Source organism: Boleophthalmus pectinirostris, unplaced genomic scaffold (genome assembly GCF_026225935.1).
Source record: "Boleophthalmus pectinirostris isolate CB_2022bp ecotype Guang Dong unplaced genomic scaffold, ASM2622593v1 HiC_scaffold_18, whole genome shotgun sequence".
NCBI lineage: Eukaryota > Metazoa > Chordata > Actinopteri > Gobiiformes > Gobiidae > Boleophthalmus > Boleophthalmus pectinirostris.
In genome coordinates, this window is record NW_026571133.1 from 42,161,497 (window position 1) to 42,182,131 (window position 20,635).

Here is a 20,635-nt window from a genome sequence, read left to right on the forward strand (position 1 = left end):
TCTATGGAAAAATCTATGACAAATGTGAAATATATGAAATGTACAGATTACATACGTGTGGCACAATAGAGTTCATTCACTTCACATTATTACATATTATTGCTCTGCTGTAGCCAATAAATCCAAAGTGTGATTGATCGGCAAAGTTCAGTGAGTATGGCTCTAGAGCGTCCACAGTAAAATAGATCTGTGTAGGAAACAGATTTCATAAGCTTTTGGTCCATGAAGCCAACATAGCCAGAAGTTTTATTTTGAAAAATAAATAAATAAAAAATTGATTGGAAAAAAAAAAATATATTGAACATGCTAGTTAATATTTGGATACAAGCTACAAAAATGTAAAACAAACAAAATCAAACATTAATATTATTTATTTATTAATTTAGAAAAAAGAATTTGTGTGAAAGAGGAAGTCCCTCCCATTTTCGTTTCCTGACGTACTTCCTCCACACAAACAAACATGGCGGCTGCCAGTCCGACAGTCTCTGCTCTTCCTCCTAAAGTAGTGATTAAAACCGAGCCTGATTCGGATGAGGAGAGCAGCCCGGAGCCGGAGGATGTCCCGCAGCTCCGGGAGCCCGTGGTCCCGCTGCTGTCGCCTGTGTGCGGGCTCCAGCCGCTGCTCTGGTCCCAGGACCACAGACTGGCCGTGTCCACCACCAGCGCCGTGAGCGTGATCGAGCTGCGCTGTGACATCCACAACCCCCAACAACAACTCAGCCTGCACCGCACCTCCATCAGCATGAGCCAGGACGAGCACCGGCTGCAGGTGAGAGTCCCGCGGACACACGGGGACGGTGCGCTGCGCTGCGGGAGCGCGACTGTGCGTCTGTGCGTCTGTGTGCAAGTCCTGATGTAAACACAGGTCCCTCTGAACATCCAGACTCTGTGTGAGGCAAGACTAAAGCCAGTCTAACGGAGATGACATCATATTCTAATAAGCGCAATGGATAATCAAGTAAAAATCCATTTTACAGCAGGACATTTGGTGCTGTTCTCCTCCTGTTCTCCACTACACTCTTGTATAAAACTGCTCCACTGTTAGAGGCAGAGTTTTTAATAGTGTGTAAAAGTAGTAGCCTAGTAGTACATTTCCTCACAGATGCCAATCACACAGCCCAATATAGCAGACTAAATCAGGACTTAATCCCTGCTGCTGTCTGCCAAGTCAATATTAAATTGGGTGCTTTTACTATGGCTCCTGTGTTGTTTTTTCTTTAACCCAAATAATGTAAAGAAAAATATTTAAATGCAGAAATCCAAAAGTCGTGGACAAAAGAGAGAGGCATGTAATCCAGAACAAATGTTTCTGCTGTGGTTAGCCTGTTCCCAGCTGCTCGGGCGTGTAGCTAAACGCAACGCTCTCCAAAACGCTACTTGGCGCAAAAAATACCAGGAGTGGCTTAATTTTACAGCCAGCTAAGCACAGTGACAGACGGGCACAGTTGGGTTAAAGCCACCAGTTACATATCTTACACCAGGCCTTGTCATCTCAGTGTTACACCACTTTATGAGGAAGCATTTTACAACATTGTCCATTTTAAACCTTATTAATCCTTTAATAAGAATGACATCTTTCTAATTCAATTACATGGAAATGTAATAATCTGTCTGGCAGGATGCACTATGCTCTCTGCTTTCTGTGTAATAGCAGAGAGCATACTGTAAGCCTGTTCCTCACCATGTCAGTGAGGAACAGGCTTACACAGCGAACGCAGCCAACGCTTCTCATTCATCTCTATTTTATCACATTTAGAGCTGGGTCCAACTAAGGATAAATTAGTTTTGCTAAATTCATCCTTGGCTGTGTAATTGTTTTAACAGGAGTATTTCCCATATTTGTGCATTAGAGCTTGAGATTGTGTCGTCACACATGAACAAATGTCCAGGCTATTTGTAAACCAATAGAGATTCTAAGACGCTTACTACTCAAGTTGGCCTTGTTTTGAATAATGCTGGCTGTTCATTTTTTTTCGTGTTTTGTTATACTGTACTATGTACTATATTTAGTATTACTATAGTCAAAAACAGCTACATCTGTTATTATGTGCATGATACATTCTCAGTCATATATGTATGTGAAAGTTTACAAGGTGTCTCTGGTTGTAGGACTGTGACTCGGCATCAAACAGCTGGTGTAGCAGTAAGGTAAAGGTACATGGTATTGAGCTCAGTAGGAACATTTGTCCTTGGTATTTGACCTATTCTTCAAAGCTGCTGGGTTAACCTGTGAGGAGCAGAGGGTACAAGCGGCTGAGGATTCATCTCCAGATGCTGAATGTGACTTGGTCAAGACTTGCACCTTTTGACAGGGCACAGAATAGTTTTATTTGATTGGTACAGAACAAAGAGTGGTTGGCCATGCCATCATCCATAGGCCATTTAATGATCAGCTAATGTACACACTTTGTACTCACAGACTTCACTTTGCCCTCACAGGGTCTACCTACCTGACATTATCCAAAACAGACTCTGGGTTTTGCATGTAGGTTTAGGTAAAATGTCACCTAGATATTTTTCCCCAGTAAAAATAGGCAAATGCAAGTCTGCTGCTCATGCGTCCTGTGCTCAGGTCTGTGCACTGGCTCTTGTGGCTCAGAGATAGACTTTAAAGCAGCTCTGCTTGTGTACAAGTCTCTCCATGGCCGAGCACCAAAGTACATCTGTGACATGTTAGTGCCATACGAACCATATCACACTCTGAGGAGCTCAGAGACCGGCCTCCTTCTGGTGCCCAGAGTCACGACTAAACAAGCTGTGTCAGCTAAAACCTGGAACAGTCTTCCTGAAGATGTGAGACAGGCCTCTACTTTGACTCTGTTTAAAGGCTCTAAACAGTTCTGTTCAACTGCGTCTGACTGAAAGGTTTTCATTCTGCACTCTTCTCTCTCTTTAATTTTATAATGATAATTTATGTTTTGACATTGTGATTTGAATGTATTTCTTATTCTGTGAAGCACTTTGAATGACTTTGTGTACAAATTGTGCTATACAAATAAACTTGACTTGCCTTGTTTACTCCAGTGAAATGCCACATGAAGAGGTGGGGCTTCTCAGTGAAGTGTTTTTGACCAGGAAGTCAACTGACCTAATTTATTATTCAGCCATATTAGATCAATATTTTTATGGTTTACAATGAATGACCTACATATATTACAATTGAATACAAAAGAAGTTTGAAGTAAATGTTGTTTTGCTTTATGCATTTACACAAGTCTATTTGTATCCTTCAGGTGGGGTCTCCGAGGCAGCAGGAGGAAGCTTACACAAAGTTCTCTGCGCATGAGGACCCTGTGATCAAACAGGCGTACCTGGCCAACACCGTCATGAACCCCAAGATACAGCTGCCCAAAGGAGTCAAGTACGTGAGCTGGTCCCCGCTGGGCTGCGACACTAGGGGGTGCTGTCTCCTCGCCTGCTTATCGCTCCAACACAGACTCACCGTTCACCAGAGCCACAAACATCTGGAGTGGAACATGCAGGTCGACCTCAGCAAGAAGTACGGCGCGAGGCTAAAGGAACGAGGCTACGCCAAAAAGGACAATGAACCTCCAAAGGCCAGCTTACTGAACTTTGACGAACTGCAGAGGCGATTCAGTATGCAAACGCCTGTGAGAATGGAGTGGTCCAGCATCTACACTACCAAACAAGTTCTTCCCAACAACATTTGCGAGGACACTGAAATAATTTTGCTCGCTGTTTTGATGGAAAACGGCGATCTGGTTTTGTGGAAATTCATGCTGCCATTTACGAATGAAGAGAACGTTGAATTTTACGACATAATAGAATCAGGAGTAGATCGGCCGAGCGACTTGGCGTGGTGGGAATACGAAAGCGGAAATCGGCGAATGAGCGGGCTAATTATTGGAAGCCAAACGGGACCGGTAAAGATCATGCCGGTTAGTTTAACAGGAATAAAAGGGTACTTCACGCTGCGCCACCCTGTCGTCTTGTGGAAAGAAACGGACGAAATCGCGGTGAAAAACATCAAATGTGTCTCCATGACCCACCCCGTGCACAACGCAAGCTGTAGCCTCATTGTAGCGTCGCGCGGTTGCTACGTTTTCTGGTGTCTGCTGATGATCTCCAATGCCGGGCTGAACATTCACAACTCGCACGTAGCGGGACTGTATTCACTTCCGATTGTTTCGCTCGCCGTAAGCCAACACCCGGTCACAATCTACACCTGCTCGTCGGACGGTTGGATTAAGCGCCTGACGCCAACTTTTACTCAGAAAAGTTTGTTTTTCAAGCAGGAGGACATGGTTCGCACGGAGAACGTGGCGGGAAGACGCATGCACGGGTTGGCGGTTAGTCACAACGGGGCGTACATGGCCATCGCCAGCACCCAAGGAATGTGCCCCACAACAGGTCTTCATCCGCTTGAAAGGACGTACAAGGTTCACTTCATGGCTTTGAAATCGGCGAAAAGCGCAGCCAAATTATTACTCAGCCCCCCTGTGCAAAGTTTGTACAGAATGTCCGACCTCCTTGACGTCATCCGGGTGCAGATACTGGAAGAGAAATGCATTCCCACAGCTTTGCAACAAGAACTGGACAAAAGGATCCAGGAGGAGGATTTGACGTACTTGTGGAAGTTTAAGTTGTTTTTGGTGCGGGCTCTTCATCTTTCGCTGCAGAGGCCGAAGGTCGGGGTGAGGTGGAGGCCCATGCCAGAGGTCAGGAAGAGGCTGATCTCAGAAGACGAGGGGGAAGAGGCGACGGAGCGAGAGGAAGATATACAGACGGAGGCAGAGACGCAGACGAACAGAGAGAGCCCAGGGGTCAATAGAAAAATCTTATTAGAGGTGAGTTGTGTGACAAAAAGTAACATGCAGTAGCCTATTACAGTAACTATACTCAGGGTTCCCACGGTCATGGAAATCCTGAAAAAGTCATGGAAATTGAAAATATAATTTTCCAGGCCTGGAAAAGTCATGGAATTTTGTAAATTCAAAGGAATTACAGCATTCTGTTAAGTTCTCTTTAGGCTATTATATTATTTCTGAACATCTGCACCTTTTGTTTAAAAGAAATAGCAATAAATGCACTGACAGTATTTAGAATGTTAAAGGGATAGTTGGAAACTCATTTACATTATCCTTAGAATTTGTCCTCTGCAAATAATAACATCCAGTCCACAAAACCGCGTTATTTATCCAGTTTGAGGTGTTCTTTAAAATTAAAAAGGTGAGAGTAGGTCCTCACATGTGACTCTGTGTCCTGTGGACTTTAACGCCAATCTTTTGTGCATTAAAAATCATGTATCTGAAATTTTGCATCGCGTTTCACAAATAATAATAACACAGTTTTAACTTGTATCTAAACTAGAAGTGCAGAGCTCTGATCTTTTGAACACTTAAGAGTCTCAAAGCGAGTGGTTTTAATGTAGACAGGAAACCAGCTGACACGATCACACTCACAACTTTATATTCTGTGGTCTGCAGTCAAATCCTGCTGCAGTCTTTGCGATCATTATTGTGTCATAAGATTCTACTTTAGTGTGTTGTGTATTATTTTTGTCACACGTTTAAAAATCGTTTAAGACCAAAAAAAAAAAAAAACTGTAGTGTGTGGCGGCCTTTACAAACATGAAAAACAGAACTAGTTTTTTTTAAATGCTTTGAAGTTTGAGTTTATAAATGCTTTTCACATCTCTGAGACCAGTGTGCTAAAGCTGAGCATTATGGTCAACCTAACAACAACTAGCATGCTAACACACACTTCCTGATACTTGAACAACAAACACGATAACTGGTTGCAGACAACACACAGAGGAATTATTTTGACCCCAAGAGCTACTTATACAACAATATATTTGTACTGGGGCAAGGCAGATTTTTGCTCAAATACAGCCCAAAAAAACCCCCAAAAACAAAAACGGATACAGGACCTTTTTCAGAATACATTTGAGCTAGTCAAAACTATCTAAATCAGAGGTGTCCAAACTTTTTTCATCAAGGGCCACATATCTAAACACAGATGAAGTAGAGGGCTGAGGGCCGTAGACTGGAACTCAGTACAGTGAATAATTAAAATATGTGCATGTTTAATACGTTAGAATGAGCCATCAGTCTTTATTCATGCTAAAATCCTCAAAACCACACACTAAATCTTAAGTATGAGCTTTATCAAAGTAGATTTTCAAAAAACTTGCAATAAAAAGTAAATTTTTAATTGATGTAAGGTAATTTGGGCCAAGTCACCTGGAAGCCTGAGGGCCAAGAAAAATTTGTCCGAGGGCCACATTTGGCCCACGGGCCGTAGTTTGCACATGCCTGATCTAAATAAAGATTATTTGTGAATTTACTGTATTTTTACACTAATTAAAATAATTTCTGCAGTGCAAAAAATTAAGTTTTTATAACTGGTGTTATAAAAAAATGTTATGTTGGATGGTTGTATGTTGGACAAGTGCAAAACTGTATTGAAATAAACTGAATAGAACTGAATGGAATAAACCGAATTAATCTTGTTCGGTCTGGTATAATTTTTGTAATGTTTTTTTTTTTTTTTTTTTTTTTTTACACACAGTTTAAAAATATGAATATAAAAAAAAATAAAAAATTTTGCTTACATTCACAGTTACTCAATATCAGAACTTCTCACATTGTGGGGCTCAGAGGAAAATGTTCCTTGTGTGTTTTGCCTGTCTACATCTCCAGACTGGGACTGCCCTAAAAGTCATTTATTGATCTATTTGGCTACGTGCACCTTCCACATATAGCCTCAGTTCAGGAGGCGCCGACAATCAAACTAACTGCTAATTGTTGTTGTGGTAGAAAGAGGAGGACCTGGAGGAGCACATGTCAGAGGTCCAGGCGTGGATCAATTCGGTGGAGACCCATCTGATGAGGGAGAACATGAAGAGGGTCCTGGGGACGGTCTACCTCAATACTATAATCACCCACAACACCAGGATCCCCACCTGTGGCCTGATGCAGTACCTGAGCACAGACAACCGCGACCGAGACGCAGAGGTCAGCACGTTAGCATTTCTGTTTGGTTGGCATGTTTTTTGAGTGGTTATCTAATTGTTCAAATTGTGTTAACAAGGGACAGTTCAGAATTTTGAACATAGGGCCTCATTTCCTAGTGAGCCAGAGTGTTGGAGACGTGTGGAGTCACTTTTTAAAATATTCCATCCAGTCCTTGTATTTGCAGAGGTCACTGGTGTTAGACTAGTGCATGTCAATGGTCATAGTTCTCCTGACTCTAAAAACAGTCTTACCCACTCCACAAAACTCTGTGCTTCATTTGTGCTGTTTTGTGCTCTTATGGTTCTTGGCTATTAGCTATTAGTTATTTCCTGCCAGAAATTATGTAATGTAATCAGTGAAATAAACAAATAATAACTTTAAAAACATTAATGCAAAAAGTAAAATATTAAAGGCACCCAACAGCACAAACAAAACAGAAAGAATTTATGTAATAATTAGCTTTTTCTTTTTTTTTTAGCACATTTTAACATTTTTGGGGGGCGGGGTGGCGTCATCTATCCTAATTCATCAGCCGGTTTCACTTCATGGAAACCACAGCATTACGATTCGTTCACTCAACTTTTTTTTTTATTTAACCAATCGCTGCTATTTGGTCGTGATGTATGTAATGCTAATGGGGCAAACTGGTATATTAAGCTTTTCCCAAATCTCGTAGGAAGAAGGACAATAACGTCTTTCCCCTTAATAAAATTCACCAAACATTCTCTTTGTTCCGGCTTTAAATCCTCGATCTTGGGAATTGTTGCCAACACAGAATGTCTGTCTCTTCGCTGGTGTGTGGTCTACAACTTCTGGGGTTCTTGCAAACCATCTAGTGTATTTAGATTCCTGACCTGGTCACTGGAGAGAAATGAAATTGAGTTAAGGCACTAGGTGGCACCAGCCTGGCTAGGCGTCATTGACTGAAAATAGCTAATAGCTAATTGCTAAGAACCGTAACAGCACAAACGAAACTTTTTGTAGCACAAAACGGCACAAACAGAGCACAAAATATTGACACAATTTTGGACAATTTTAGAGCATTTTGAAGCTTCCTGGGGATGGCTGATCCCAATTTGGCCCATAAAAGAATCGTTAATATCTGCAAAACTAAAACAGTACAAACAAAACTTTTTGCAGCACAAAACAGCACAAACGAAGCACAAACAATTGACCTAGTTTTTGTGTAGGTTTGTGTTTGATGGGGCCAAATTCACACAGGTTGATCTAGGTTTTGTGTTAACAATGAATCCCCCCTCTTTAATGTATATTCAGACATTTTATAATTATAGATACAGTTATAAAAGTTCCTTATCATTATGATAGTATAGAATTTATATAGTTTATTTGTATAGCACAATTTGTGTACAAAGTAATTAATTGTAAATAGATCCAAAGTTGTTATACATTTGTAGCAGCATTTTGGGAGTAGATGTAGTAGTTTTTAGACTTTTTCAGGTTTATAAGCTACATAATTCTAAAGTTAATTGTCAGTTAATTGTGATGACTGAAGTATTTGAATTCTGAGTGTGCAGTAGTTTTGCTCAGCTCCCTGCTCGCCCCCTGCAGGTCCTGATCGGTCATGTGAAGAAAAAGCTGTTCAAGCAGACGTTCCAGGAGTACTGCAGTCTGTGTGAGGAGGCGCTGCCCTTCGACGACTACAAGCAGGCCACCTGTGCCAACGGACACGTGTGGCCCAGGTACTCCCTCCTCCTGACGGGTGCTCTCTACTCCTGACCCGTATTCTCTCTCCTTCAGACTTTACAGGTTTATGGGCTACTCTCTCTCCCAAAACATACGTGTGTTTGGGGTACTCTCTCTCTCAGACTGCCTATGTATCCGGGGTAACCTCTCCTCGGGTACTCCCTCCCCCAAGCCCAGACTTCACATGGGTTTGGGGTACTCTCTCCTCCAGACTGCACACTTGTCTGAGGTAATTCCCTCTTGAGTGCTCTCTGCTTCGGTACTCTCTCCTCCAGCACACATATTTGAGGTACTCTCCCTCAGACTGCATTGTGACTGGCGTTCTCTATCCTTGGGTACTCTGTCCCCCGTTCTGCCTTAATGTCTGGGGTACTCTCTTTTCTGGTACTCTCTTCCCCAGAGGGGCATAGTGTCTGGGGTACTCTGTCTTTGGGTGTTCTCGCCCCCCATGCCCAGACTGGCCTGGTGTCTGGGGTAGTCTCTTTCCCTTGCTGAGACTGGCGTAGTGTTTGGGCTACTCTCTGTCCTCAGGTACTCTCTCCTGGGGTACTTTCTCCACCTTGCCCAGAATGGCCTGGTGTCTGGGGTACTCTCTCCCCCACGCCCATACTGGCCTGGTGTCTTGGGTGCTTTCTCTCCTGGGGTACTCTCTCCTGTAGACCAGCCTGGCGTGGTGTTTGGGGTACTCTCTCTCCTGGGGTACTCTCTCCTGTAGACCAGCCTGGCGTGGTGTCTGGGGTACTCTCTCTCCTGGGGTACTCTCTCCTGTAGACCAGCCTGGCGTGGTGTCTGGGGTACTCTCTCTCCTGGGTACTCTCTCCTGTAGACCAGCCTGGCGTGGTGTCTGGGGTACTCTCTCTCCTGGGGTACTCTCTCCTGTAGACCAGCCTGGCGTCTGGGGTACTCTCTCTCTGGGGTACTCTCTCCTGTAGACCAGCCTGGCGTGGTGTCTGGGGTACTCTCTCTCCTGGGTACTCTCTCTCCTGGGGTACTCTCTCCTGTAGACCAGCCTGGCGTGGTGTCTGGGGTACTCTCTCTCCTGGGGTACTCTCTCCTGTAGACCAGCCTGGCGTGGTGTCTGGGGTACTCTCTCTCCTGGGGTACTCTCTCCTGTAGACCAGCCTGGCGTGGTGTCTGGGGTACTCTCTCTCCTGGGGTACTCTCTCCTGTAGACCAGCCTGGCGTGGTGTCTGGGGTACTCTCTCTCCTGGGGTACTCTCTCCTGTAGACCAGCCTGGCGTGGTGTCTGGGGTACTCTCTCTCCTGGGTACTCTCTCCTGTAGAGCCTGGCGTGGTGTCTGGGGTACTCTCTCTCTGGGGTACTCTCTCCTCTTGGGGTACTCTGGTGTCTCCTGGGGTACTCTCTCTCCTGGGGTACTCTCTCCTGTAGACCAGCCTGGCGTGGCGTCTGGGGTACTCTCTCTCCTGGGGTACTCTTTCCTGTAGACCAGCCTGGCGTGGTGTCTGGGGTACTCTCTCTCTGGGGTACTCTCTCTCTCTATAGACCAGCCTGGCGTGGCGTCTGGGTACTCTCTCTCCTGGGGTACTCTCTCCTGTAGACCAGCCTGGCGTGGTGTCTGGGGTACTCTCTCTCCTGGGGTACTCTGTCCTGTAGACCAGCCTGGCGTGGTGTTTGGGGTACTCTCTCCTGTAGACCAGCCTGGCGCAGTGTGTGGGGTACTCTCTCTCCTGGGGTACTCTCTCCTGTAGACCAGCCTGGCGTGGCGTCTGGGGTCTCTCCTGGGTACTCTGGGTACTCTCCTGTAGACCAGCCTGGCGTGGTGTCTGGGTACTCTCTCTCCTGGGGTACTCTCTCCTGTAGACCCCTGGCGTGGTGTCTGGGGTACTCTCTCTCCTGGGGTACTCTCTCCTGTAGACCAGCCTGGCGTGGTGTCTGGGGTACTCTCTCTCCTGGGGTACTCTCTCCTGTAGACCAGCCTGGCGTGGTGTTTGGGGTACTCGCTCCTGTAGACCAGCCTGGCGTGGTGTCTGGGGTACTCTCTCTCCTGGGGTACTCTCTACTGTAGACCAGCCTGGCGTGGTGTCTGGGGTACTCTCCTGGGGTACTCTCTCTCCTAGACCAGCCTGGCTGTGGGTACTCTCTCTGTCTGGGGTACTCTCTCTCCTGGGGTACTCTCTCCTGTAGACCAGCCTGGCGTGGTGTCTGGGGTACTCCACTCTGTCCTGTAGACCAGGCGTGGTGTCTGGGGTACTCTCTCTAGACCAGCCTGGCGTGGTGTTTGGGGTACTCTCTCCTGTAGACCAGCCTGGCTCTCTTCTGTGTCTGGGGTACTCTCTCTCCTGGGGTACTCTCTCCTGTAGAGCAGCCTGGCGTGGTGTCTGGGGTACTCTCTCTCCTGGGGTACTCTCTCCCTCTTACCTAGCCTGGCGCGGCGTCTGGGCCTGAGCAGAATCCTAATGCGTCCCACACATTATTTGCAGACGGGTCGGTGCAATCACAGTCTGCTCCTGATATTTGCCCACACTGTGCTCTATTCAAACACCTGCTTTGTCTGTCCCCGGAGCCGCCCGGGCCTCTGGTCACGCAGCGCAGGTTGTGTGCCTTATTTTAGTGTCTCTTTTTCATTGGTCGTAATTGTAGATGTAGCGTGGGTTTCTTGGATAAGTGCACACTCACTATTGACCTTCTGATATAAACTAGAATAACCTCAGAGAAAGTACGTTATGTGATTAAATATATTCTGTATACTCACCAAAACACATTCACCACACAAAAGTTCGATTTCATTTATTTTAAACTGCCATTAAACACCCAAGCAAAATGTGAAAAATCCCCCAGAGTGGGCGGTGCTCGGTGGGTTTGGGAGAGCAGCTGTGAGGCGAGACCCACAGCCACAACAATCCAACACATCTTGGACCAGTGCAATCTGGACCTTTTCTCCAGACACGGGACATCGTAGTGACACCGTGGCAGTGTTGGGGAGTAACAGATTACATGTACCGGAGTTACGTAATCAGAGTACAAATTATGAGTAACTGTATTCAGTTACAGTTACTGTTTCAATGAGTGATAATTGGATTACAGTTACTTTGTTTAAATATATGGATTACACAGAGGGATTTTCCTGTTCCCTTTTTTTTTCCCCCACTAATTACACTCATTGCCGGACACTAAACCAGGTCCAAACCAGGTCTAAACCAGGACCAAAACCAGATCTAAACTAGGTCTAAACCAAGACTAAACCAGGACTAAAACCAGGTCTAAACCAGGACTAAACCAGGACTAAAACCAGGTCTAAAATGGGACTAAACTAGGACGAAACCAGGACTATAACCAGGACTAAACCAGCACTAAAACCAGGTCTCAAACAGGATTTAACAGGACTAAATCCTGCTGTGTGGACGTGTCTCTTCGTCTTCTATCAATAATACTTTTAATTTGGTTCAGTAAAGTCTGGGCTTTTTATTTTCTTTTATCAGACAAAACATCTTATGTGAAGATTTCCTCATCTTTGCTTCTCTACAGCAAATCAAGTAATCCAAAGTATTCAGATTACGTTACTCACCTTAAGTAATTTAATGGATTACGTTACAAACTACATACTGTGGTGCCAGGTCGGGGCGGGGCTGAGAGGAGCTCCTCACATTCCACCCGTAGACACCAGTGGCTGTGCTCATCATATAATAAACTGCATCTGAATCATTGGTGGCCGTTAGTCCAACCCGGAAATTCAAATGTTCTGGCTGTAGTTGATCCTAAAGATTCCATCACAGACACGACTTTGATCCAAAAGTTTGATTTTTAACAAATATGTACTAAAATGATAAAAGACCAGGGATAGAGATACACTTCTGTTGTAGACCCATTTACACAGAGAATCATTAGAAAAAATGATTTTGGTGTTTAGTGGCCCTTTAAGCAGTCACATACAGCATTAACAGAATTTTGATGTTTAATTTGATCATTTTTCATTTCCACACACTGATACAGATTAGCTCAGTACAACACAAACCTGTGGTTTCTTCTTACCAGAGGAAGAGTCTGGTAGAATGGTCTCAGTGTGTAGAAATGATGAGACCATGGAAAGAGTCTAACCTGCATGTTGAGGACATATGTTTTACTTTCTCAATTGCCACGTTTACATGAGAGCTTTAATTCTGAATAAAACTTAATTCCAGTTTTAAAAGACCATGTTAACACTTAATTCCTAATGAAAATCATTATTCGGAATTAAACTTAATTCCGAAGTAAGTGGGTGGTTTATTCCAATTTTAAAGACGAATTAATTCATTCCTGGATCATGTAAACATTTATTCTTCTTAAAAATAATTCCGGTCGTTCAGCGTATGTTTGTTGTGTCGCCCTTCTGACGCGATCCAGACGATCCAGCTCCATCAGTCCTGGCTTCGGACTTTCATCCACGTCACTTTGGATTTGTCAGCGGGATGTTGGAGTGGGCTGATGTAGAGCAGCCATTGACTCAGTTTGTCTTCTTCTTCCCTTCTCCTCCTCAGCCGACAGACGTAAAACGTGATGAGAGAATTCTTCAGCTGCTGCGCAATTATCATTAGAATGACTGCGAAAAAAGTTTGGATCATGTTTGTGTCTGTGGCGTAACAACAAACCAAGATGACAGAAAACCCGGTAGCAGATAAAGTGTGTGTTTTCTTCCGGTCGACGTAAATACATTTATGTTCCTGTCCAATCAGAACCTTCCCCACCCCCAGACGTTAAGCAAAATTAAATAAAAGCGATTGAACGTGTTTTCCGTGTAAACCTCAATTCGGAATTATTATTTCCATGTAAACTCAAAGGAGAATATTTTAATTCAGAACTATTTAATTCAGAACAATTAATTCAGAATTGAAAAACATCATGTAAACGTGGCTATTCTGAGTTTATGGACAGACCTCACTCAGATCAGAGTAAGAGTCAATTCTGCTTTCTGTTTTTATAATCAACATGAGACCCACACAAAAAGTGAAACATCTTTTACATCAAATGTTTCTGAAATAAACCAACATTATAACAGTTATCAGTAATACACTTGAACATATTTATATTTGGGTACAATGAAAGGATCGTACATGCCCTACTTTCTAAAATACCTCCAAACTATAGTAAAAGTCGTCAAGTTTGATTTGAATGACCCATTTTTAACCCCGTGCTGCTTCTTCGCTCTTCACACCTGCCATTTGAACGCTCCACGTCTACTATTCCTCCTCCAAACCACCTCTGCCTACTCTTTCATACTTCTTATTTTGAAACAATCTTACAATTCTACTACAGAGGAAATACTGGTGTAAGAATCCCGCCGCTTGTAGTCCACTTAGTCCCATTTTGGACAAAACCGATCAGACCGGCCCTGTCCACAATCCGAAGACAGCAGCCCGAGACGGCGGACGTTCTGCGGCGTTATTGACCACCGCTCGTTTAAACCCCCGTCCGCGCCGATAAATGTCGAACCGCGGCAGCCCACCCCTCACCTCCCCCTCCTCTTTCTCTTCATCCTCCTCCTCTTCATCGTGCTCTTCCTCTCCTCCAGGTGTGGGCTGTCATACCAGGCTTGCCAGGCGGTGACGTTCAGACGGTGCCTCCTGTTGGATAGCGTCTCCAGTCTGCCAGAGCCGGAGGGTAAGAGCCACATCCCCTGTCCCCGCGCCGGAGCTTCAGAGGCAGGCAGGCGCTCTACCCCTGTCACCCGCACCTGTCCACACGCTCCGCCGCCCCTGACAAGTGCCATTTCAGAAGGGCAACACTACAGCTGTTACATAGCGTCGCGTTGATGTACGGGCGTTTTACGGAAAATGCTATTCGATTGTGAGGTTTTTGCGATTGGCGATTATAATGTTTAGGAAAATGTCAAAATTTAAGCGACTGTATGCAGTGTCAAAGATGTCAAAGAGTGAACAGAAATAACTTTTTGGGCTGTGCAGGTTTGAGCTCAGGCTAGTCTCTGCTTTTGTCTTAAACTGGTGAAAAGTGACGGCGAATCGGTTTGGACATTGATTTTGAAAAGCCCAGATTTGGATAGAGACAAAAATTATATATATTTTTTCTTCATTTATTGATCATCTTATTAAAAACAAATAAAAATGTCTTTCAGTCATCATCATCGTTATCTTAAAGAGGGTATTATACAAAATCAAATGGGCTTTCTACCAAAAACGTGCCTTTACAGGTTCTATATGTCACTCATGCATGTTTGAGTAATTTAGAGATCTCTTCCGGGCCCTACTCAAACCCTCCTTACGATTTGCTGTAAGATTCTGTGCAATGCTCTGCCCACAAGCCTACATCACCCTTGCTCCTGCGCGGCCATTTTCCATAATTATACAAACGCATAATATAAAACAATGCACTACAACTTCACAAACCTGGTGTAATACAGTAGTTTCATTAGCGGGAGGTGTTGTGATTAAGGATGGGCATGATTTGTTGACTAATCAATAATTGATCATTAAGAATTTCGTCGATCACGTTCATTTTAATCGACAAACCGAATGTAGGTTGCTGTGTGTAGCGTCGTGTAAGGAGATGAGCTGCGTATGACAGTGCAAACACTGGAGTTGTGCCTCACAGTCCCACGTTTGGGCTCTGGCTCACCTCTTTGGAGATCACTGTACCACACAATGAGTGTGTTTACAGCACATCAGTGTCCCGTCATGGTGCATGTACACGCAGCATCCTGGTTACTGCAATACAAGTGCAAGTGCATGTGTCCAAAAGATACTTTTTAATCTTTTCATCACAACAACAGCCAAAATAAAGAGCTAAGAGCAGCACTTTTAGTTTATGCAAATGAGCCATGTGGTTTTAAATTTTGTTTCTGTGAAACATAAACAAATGTGTCAAAGCTGCATTAAACACATTATAATGTCAAACGGACTGATGTGGCTCTAGAGTGGTTATGGTTTATATGTTTTAAAGTTGAGTTTATTTATGCAGATTAGTAATAATAATGATGATAAAATAATGGTGATAATTTTAATCTAAAAACGTTAATGATTAATTGAAAATCGATTGTTAATTCTCCCAATGATCAGTTACGAAAATTTGCCCATCCCGAGTTGTGATAGCACTCTGAGGGAGAAGTGAAAAGCAAAAGTAAAACTTTTTAGAACTCTATTTTCGCCGAATATACCATCTTCAAAACAACAAATATAAGAGGGAACATGGTAATCTAAATATATTATGTGTTAGCAACTAATACCTCATAGAAGTGCAATATTCCTTCTTTAAATGTGCTTTACGTAACTTTTCTGGTGGAGGGTCTGCCACTTGCCTGACTTCATGAAGATTTTAGTGCTCTGCCTGGACAAAGTACCAACCCACCAACAGAAAAGTTGCATAGTATACCTTTAAATACTTGTTATAATGAATGTCCCGTTCCCAGCCTGCTGAAGTTGGCCTAACATCAAATGCAAACCTACACAAAAACTATGTCATTTGTTTGTGCTTCATTTGTGCGGCAAAAAGTTTTGTTTGTGCGATTATGGTTCTTAAGATATTGGCAGTTTTATTTTTGGTTGATGACACGGTTGTGAAACGTTTATATTTCATTTGTGCTGTTTTGTGCTATGATTAAAATGATTAATTATTATTTTTGTAGAAATTATATGACGTCCTTTTTGCTCAGGTGACGGGAGCGGCTTTAGCAAAACTCAGTAAAACTAGTGAAGATAAACGATCTGAGGCCATGGAAAAGTCTGTATCAGTCTTCAGTGTTGGGGAGTAACAGATTACATGTACCATAGTTATGTAATCAGAGTACAAATTATGAGTAACTGTATTTAGTTACAGTTACTGTTTCAGTGAGTGGTAATTAGATTACAGTTATTTGATTGAAATAAATGGATTACATGGCGGTATTTTCCTGTTTTCACATTTTAGGCTATATCCCCCCTTTTTTTTTTTTTTTTGGTAATTCCACTCATTGCCGGACACTAAACCAGGACTAAAAATAAACCAGGATTGAAAACCAGGACTAAAACCTAAACCAGGAAAACCAGGTTTCAAAACCAGGTCAAAACCAGGTTTAAAAACCAGGACAAAACCAGGACTAAAACAGGTCTAAAACAGGATTTAACAGGACTAAATCATGCTGCGCAGACGTGTCTCATCTTCTATCAATAATATTTTTAATTTGGTTCAGTAAAGTCTGGGCTTTTTATTTTCTTTTATCAGACAAAACATCTTATGTTACAATATCCTCGTCTTTGTTTCTCTACAGCAAATCAAGTAATCCAAAGTATTCAGATTACGTTACTCACTTTAAGTAATTTAATGGATTCCGTTACAAACTACATTTTGGGGTATGTAATCTGTAATCTGTAGGGGAATACATTTTAAAAGTCACCTTCCCAACACTGTCAGTCTTCAGTAACTTGTTTTTGATTGATTTTATATAATAATACAGACTTTTGGAGCACAAATGATTGACATAGTTTTGTGTACATATGCATTTGATGAGGGACCAACTTGGAGAGGTCCAATACCAGTAATAAAGTGCTCCTAAACATTTAACCGAAGGCGTCTGCTCTGGTTCCAGTCGTCTCTGCCGTCTGTAGGGTTAGCTGTAGCTTTAGCATTAGCTCCGTCTGTCAGGTTGGCGAGCTCCTGGTCACTCCTCCGAGCGCACTCTTCTGTGACAAGCCTCGCGCTGTTGTGGCACATGTCAGCATGAGCGCCGCCCTAGCTGCCAGCTAAACATCTTACCATCTATATTTGAACAGCAATTTTCCTCCCTCTTTACACCCCGTCATTCACAGGCTTTTGGTAAAGACCTGGTGACATTTGTGGGTTTTGGTTATTATAGGTAAACAGGGACGCTCGTTTAAGGGGAAAAAAACTGCATTGTGTAAATAAAGTTTTTAAAAATAACCAAATCTCGAAGTATCCGTGACATGTGCCGTCAGTCACGTCCGGCTCGCCGCTGGTCGTCAGTCTAAACCCTGTTCTTGAAGCTGGTTAAATATAGCCACGATCAAATTGGACTCTGTCTGACACACACAGACAGGCGGCGCACAATACCAAAACAATGTCCACTCTGAAGACTGCTGGCTTTCTCTACGGCTCCTCCTGCACTCTTCTGTGGTGTGAATGTGAGGCTGTGGAACCTCTATGATTAAGGCAAATTAGTATTAACTTTACTACGGTGACAACAGAACCACTGCTTATCTGTTCATACTTCCTGTGTGTGTTGTGTGTGAGAGATTTATTGGTGGTCGGAGGGGTCGGTGGCGGTCAGAAAGATCCAGCGCAGTTGTTGTTACAGTGGAAGCAGTGGTTGTAGTACGCTACAACTATTACTTCCACTGTAGCTACGAAGACTGACGTATAGAATGAATAAATAAATACTTTACTCATTTCTAATCTGATAACATGCTAGATTCAAAGTAGCGAATTTAAAGAAGCTGATGTCAGTGTCATCAAGTCCAGATTTGATACAGCACATTAAATTAAGCCAGTTGTTTTCAAACTTTTTTCATCAAGGGCCACATATCTAAACACAGATGAAGCAGAGGGCCGATCGAGGGCCACAGACTGGAGCTCAATACAGGGAATAATTTAAATATGTGCATGTTTAACACCTTAGAATGAGCCAACAGTGTATTCATGCTAAGATCCTTAAAACCACACACTAAATATTAAATATTTGCTTTATCAAGGTAGATTTAAAAAAAATAAAATAAAAAAAACTTGCAGTAAAAAGTACATTTTTAATTGAGGCAATTTGGGCCAATTCACCTGAAAGCCTGAGGACCAAGAAAAACTTGTCTGAGGGACGCATTTTGCCCACAGGCCATAGTTTGGACATGCCTGACTTAAGCTGTCCTAAGTGCCATACACTGGTGCAGACAAAATATTAAAATTTAATAAATTGCATACAAAAAAACTATTATCATTATAATTACTGTATTTTTCAGACTATAAGTCGGAGTGTAAGTCACACCAGCCAAAAAATGCATAATGAAGAAGAAAAAAACATATAGAAGTTGCACTGGACTATAAATCACTTTTTTGGGAAAATTTATTTTATAAAATCAGGGACTAGGAACCAACATTTCATCATGAAAGAAAAGTTATCGTAATAACAATAGAATAAAGAACAACAGACTGAGTAGGTTTTAATATGTTAACGTCACATATGAACAGTTCTTCAGATAATTATAGCATAAACAACAGAACATAAGTTTACCAAACTCTCCATCTCACTCCAAATCACTAAATCCAATTGAATCCATTGAATTCTTCACCAATGGCTTCCAGGAAAGTTGCATGGTGCACCCTCCCAGTTACCGTGAAGCTGTGTTTCCTGCTTTCTGTCAGTCCCTCACAAGTTTCTCACTCACTCCAAACTTTCTTTCTGCTACTCGATTACCGTTTTCTGCTGCATATTTCACTACTTGCAGCAGGACAGTGGGTTTTTCTGCAGGAGACATGCGCAGAAAACTGATACACAAACCTAGAGCCTCTCGTGGCTGTCAATCTGAAAATTTTAATATATAAGTTTCAGGAAACACCCAAACCATGAAAAAAAGTGTGACTTATAGTTCGAAAAATATTGTATCATAACATAAAAAACCCAAAAGGGTAAAGTAGTTCATTTAAGTGTTGAACGAGTCAGTTGAATGTGCATGGGCTTTAAAACCCATTTACGGGATTGCCACTTAATTATGTCACAAGGTGGAGCCCAGTGTTACAAGTGCTGGACAGGGAGACTGTTTACATACAGTATATTAGCTAGATTACTTGAATGACTCAATGATACTAAATTCAACTGGATATATTTATGTGTGAGGAAGTGTTGGCTAAAAGTTCAAATGAAATGAGCAGAACACAGTGTCGTGTGAATAGTTTTGGCTTGTATGCTGTGGTCGTGTTCCAGTCGACATCAGAACAAATGTGTGTCTGACTCTTGTTGTGTTGTGTGGTGCAGATCCGGTGTGGATACAGAAGATGCTGCAGGCTCCATGTGCTTTCTGTGACTCCCCTCTCATCTAAAGGTCAGAGGTCACGAGAAGGACCTCCGGGCGACCTCCAGGGCGTTTGGCTCCGAGGCTGCGTCCAACACCTCGACAGTTACTTTTATATCGTATCTTGTTCACTTTTATACTGTTGTTGTTGAAAATGAGAATAAAACATGTTTGTGTAATCCTGGGTCCTTACTACAACATGGATGCTTCACTGAAGGTACAATACTGAATTAGAATTTTCTATCAGGAGGTTTAAAAACAGCTTCAAAGGTTCTGTGCCTGATTTTTTTTTTGGTCTTGAAAAACGCGATTTTAGTTCATTTGAAATGGTTTACAGTTGTCCAAAGTTACTCCTCACATTCCTAACACATTCTGAGCGTCCTAATTATTCAGTGATGAGTTTATTGTCTTTTCACAACATTTCAGAGACCACCAACTAGCATGCTAATGTGCACCAGCTTTAATTCCTGAGTCAGTAGATGCAGTCAGTACACAGAGGTATCATATCTGTTATATCAAATTGTACTTTAAAACATGAAAAAAGGTGGATACAGGTTAAAAACAACAACAACAAAAAAACACTCTAAACATGGGGTCAGCTCCATGTTCTAATGTTTTATCAAATCTCAGTCCCAACATGCTTGTGTTTCCACATTTTAGGGACCTTTTTCGTTTTGTTACGAACTACGATTGTCAAAACTATCGAAAATCAAATACAAATCAATACTAAAACTACATACTCATTTGAGACATTTGTGCTTATAAAAACGTTCCATTCACAGAACAGAGCAGAACCTTTCCTGAATGTCTTTAGAATGAAGTTGAACAAGTATAAGAGCACACAGACGAGTATACACCTATGGAACCTTCTTGACCACTGAGGATTACACACAAATAACACCACATAGGCCACGTTTACATGATGTTTTAAATTCTGAATGAACTGTTATGAATTAAGTAGTTTGGAATTAAAATATTGTCCTTCGAGTTTACATGTACATAATAATTCT

The 20,635-nt window shown here is 42.6% G+C and overlaps 1 protein-coding gene across 2 annotated transcripts; it reads left to right on the plus strand.

Annotated features, from left to right (window-relative positions):
- The first annotated feature begins 450 nt into the window (after positions 1–450).
- gtf3c4 (general transcription factor IIIC, polypeptide 4) lies at positions 451–19,804 on the plus strand. 2 transcript variants are annotated; one of them, XM_055154051.1, is made up of 6 exons: positions 451–769; positions 3,234–4,808; positions 6,783–6,980; positions 8,550–8,680; positions 14,192–14,280; positions 19,589–19,804. In XM_055154051.1, the coding sequence occupies exons 1-6, from the start codon at positions 461–463 to the stop codon at positions 19,651–19,653; spliced, it is 2,367 nt and encodes a 788-aa protein (XP_055010026.1). In that variant the 5' UTR covers positions 451–460; the 3' UTR covers positions 19,654–19,804. The 2 variants fall into 2 exon arrangements, with proteins under 2 accessions (XP_055010026.1, XP_055010027.1); XM_055154052.1 differs by lacking the exon at positions 14,192–14,280.
- Positions 19,805–20,635: the final 831 nt, after the last annotated feature.

Bases quoted from the DNA above. Each gene is read 5' to 3' on its own strand.
- gtf3c4 (XM_055154051.1), top strand. From the start codon at position 461: ATGGCGGCTGCCAGTCCGACAGTCTCTGCTCTTCCTCCTAAAGTAGTG. The intron at 4,809-6,782 runs GTGAGTTGTGTG...TTGTTGTGGTAG, and splicing joins ATAGAAAAATCTTATTAGAG to AAAGAGGAGGACCTGGAGGA. The intron at 6,981-8,549 runs GTCAGCACGTTA...CGCCCCCTGCAG, and splicing joins ACCGCGACCGAGACGCAGAG to GTCCTGATCGGTCATGTGAA.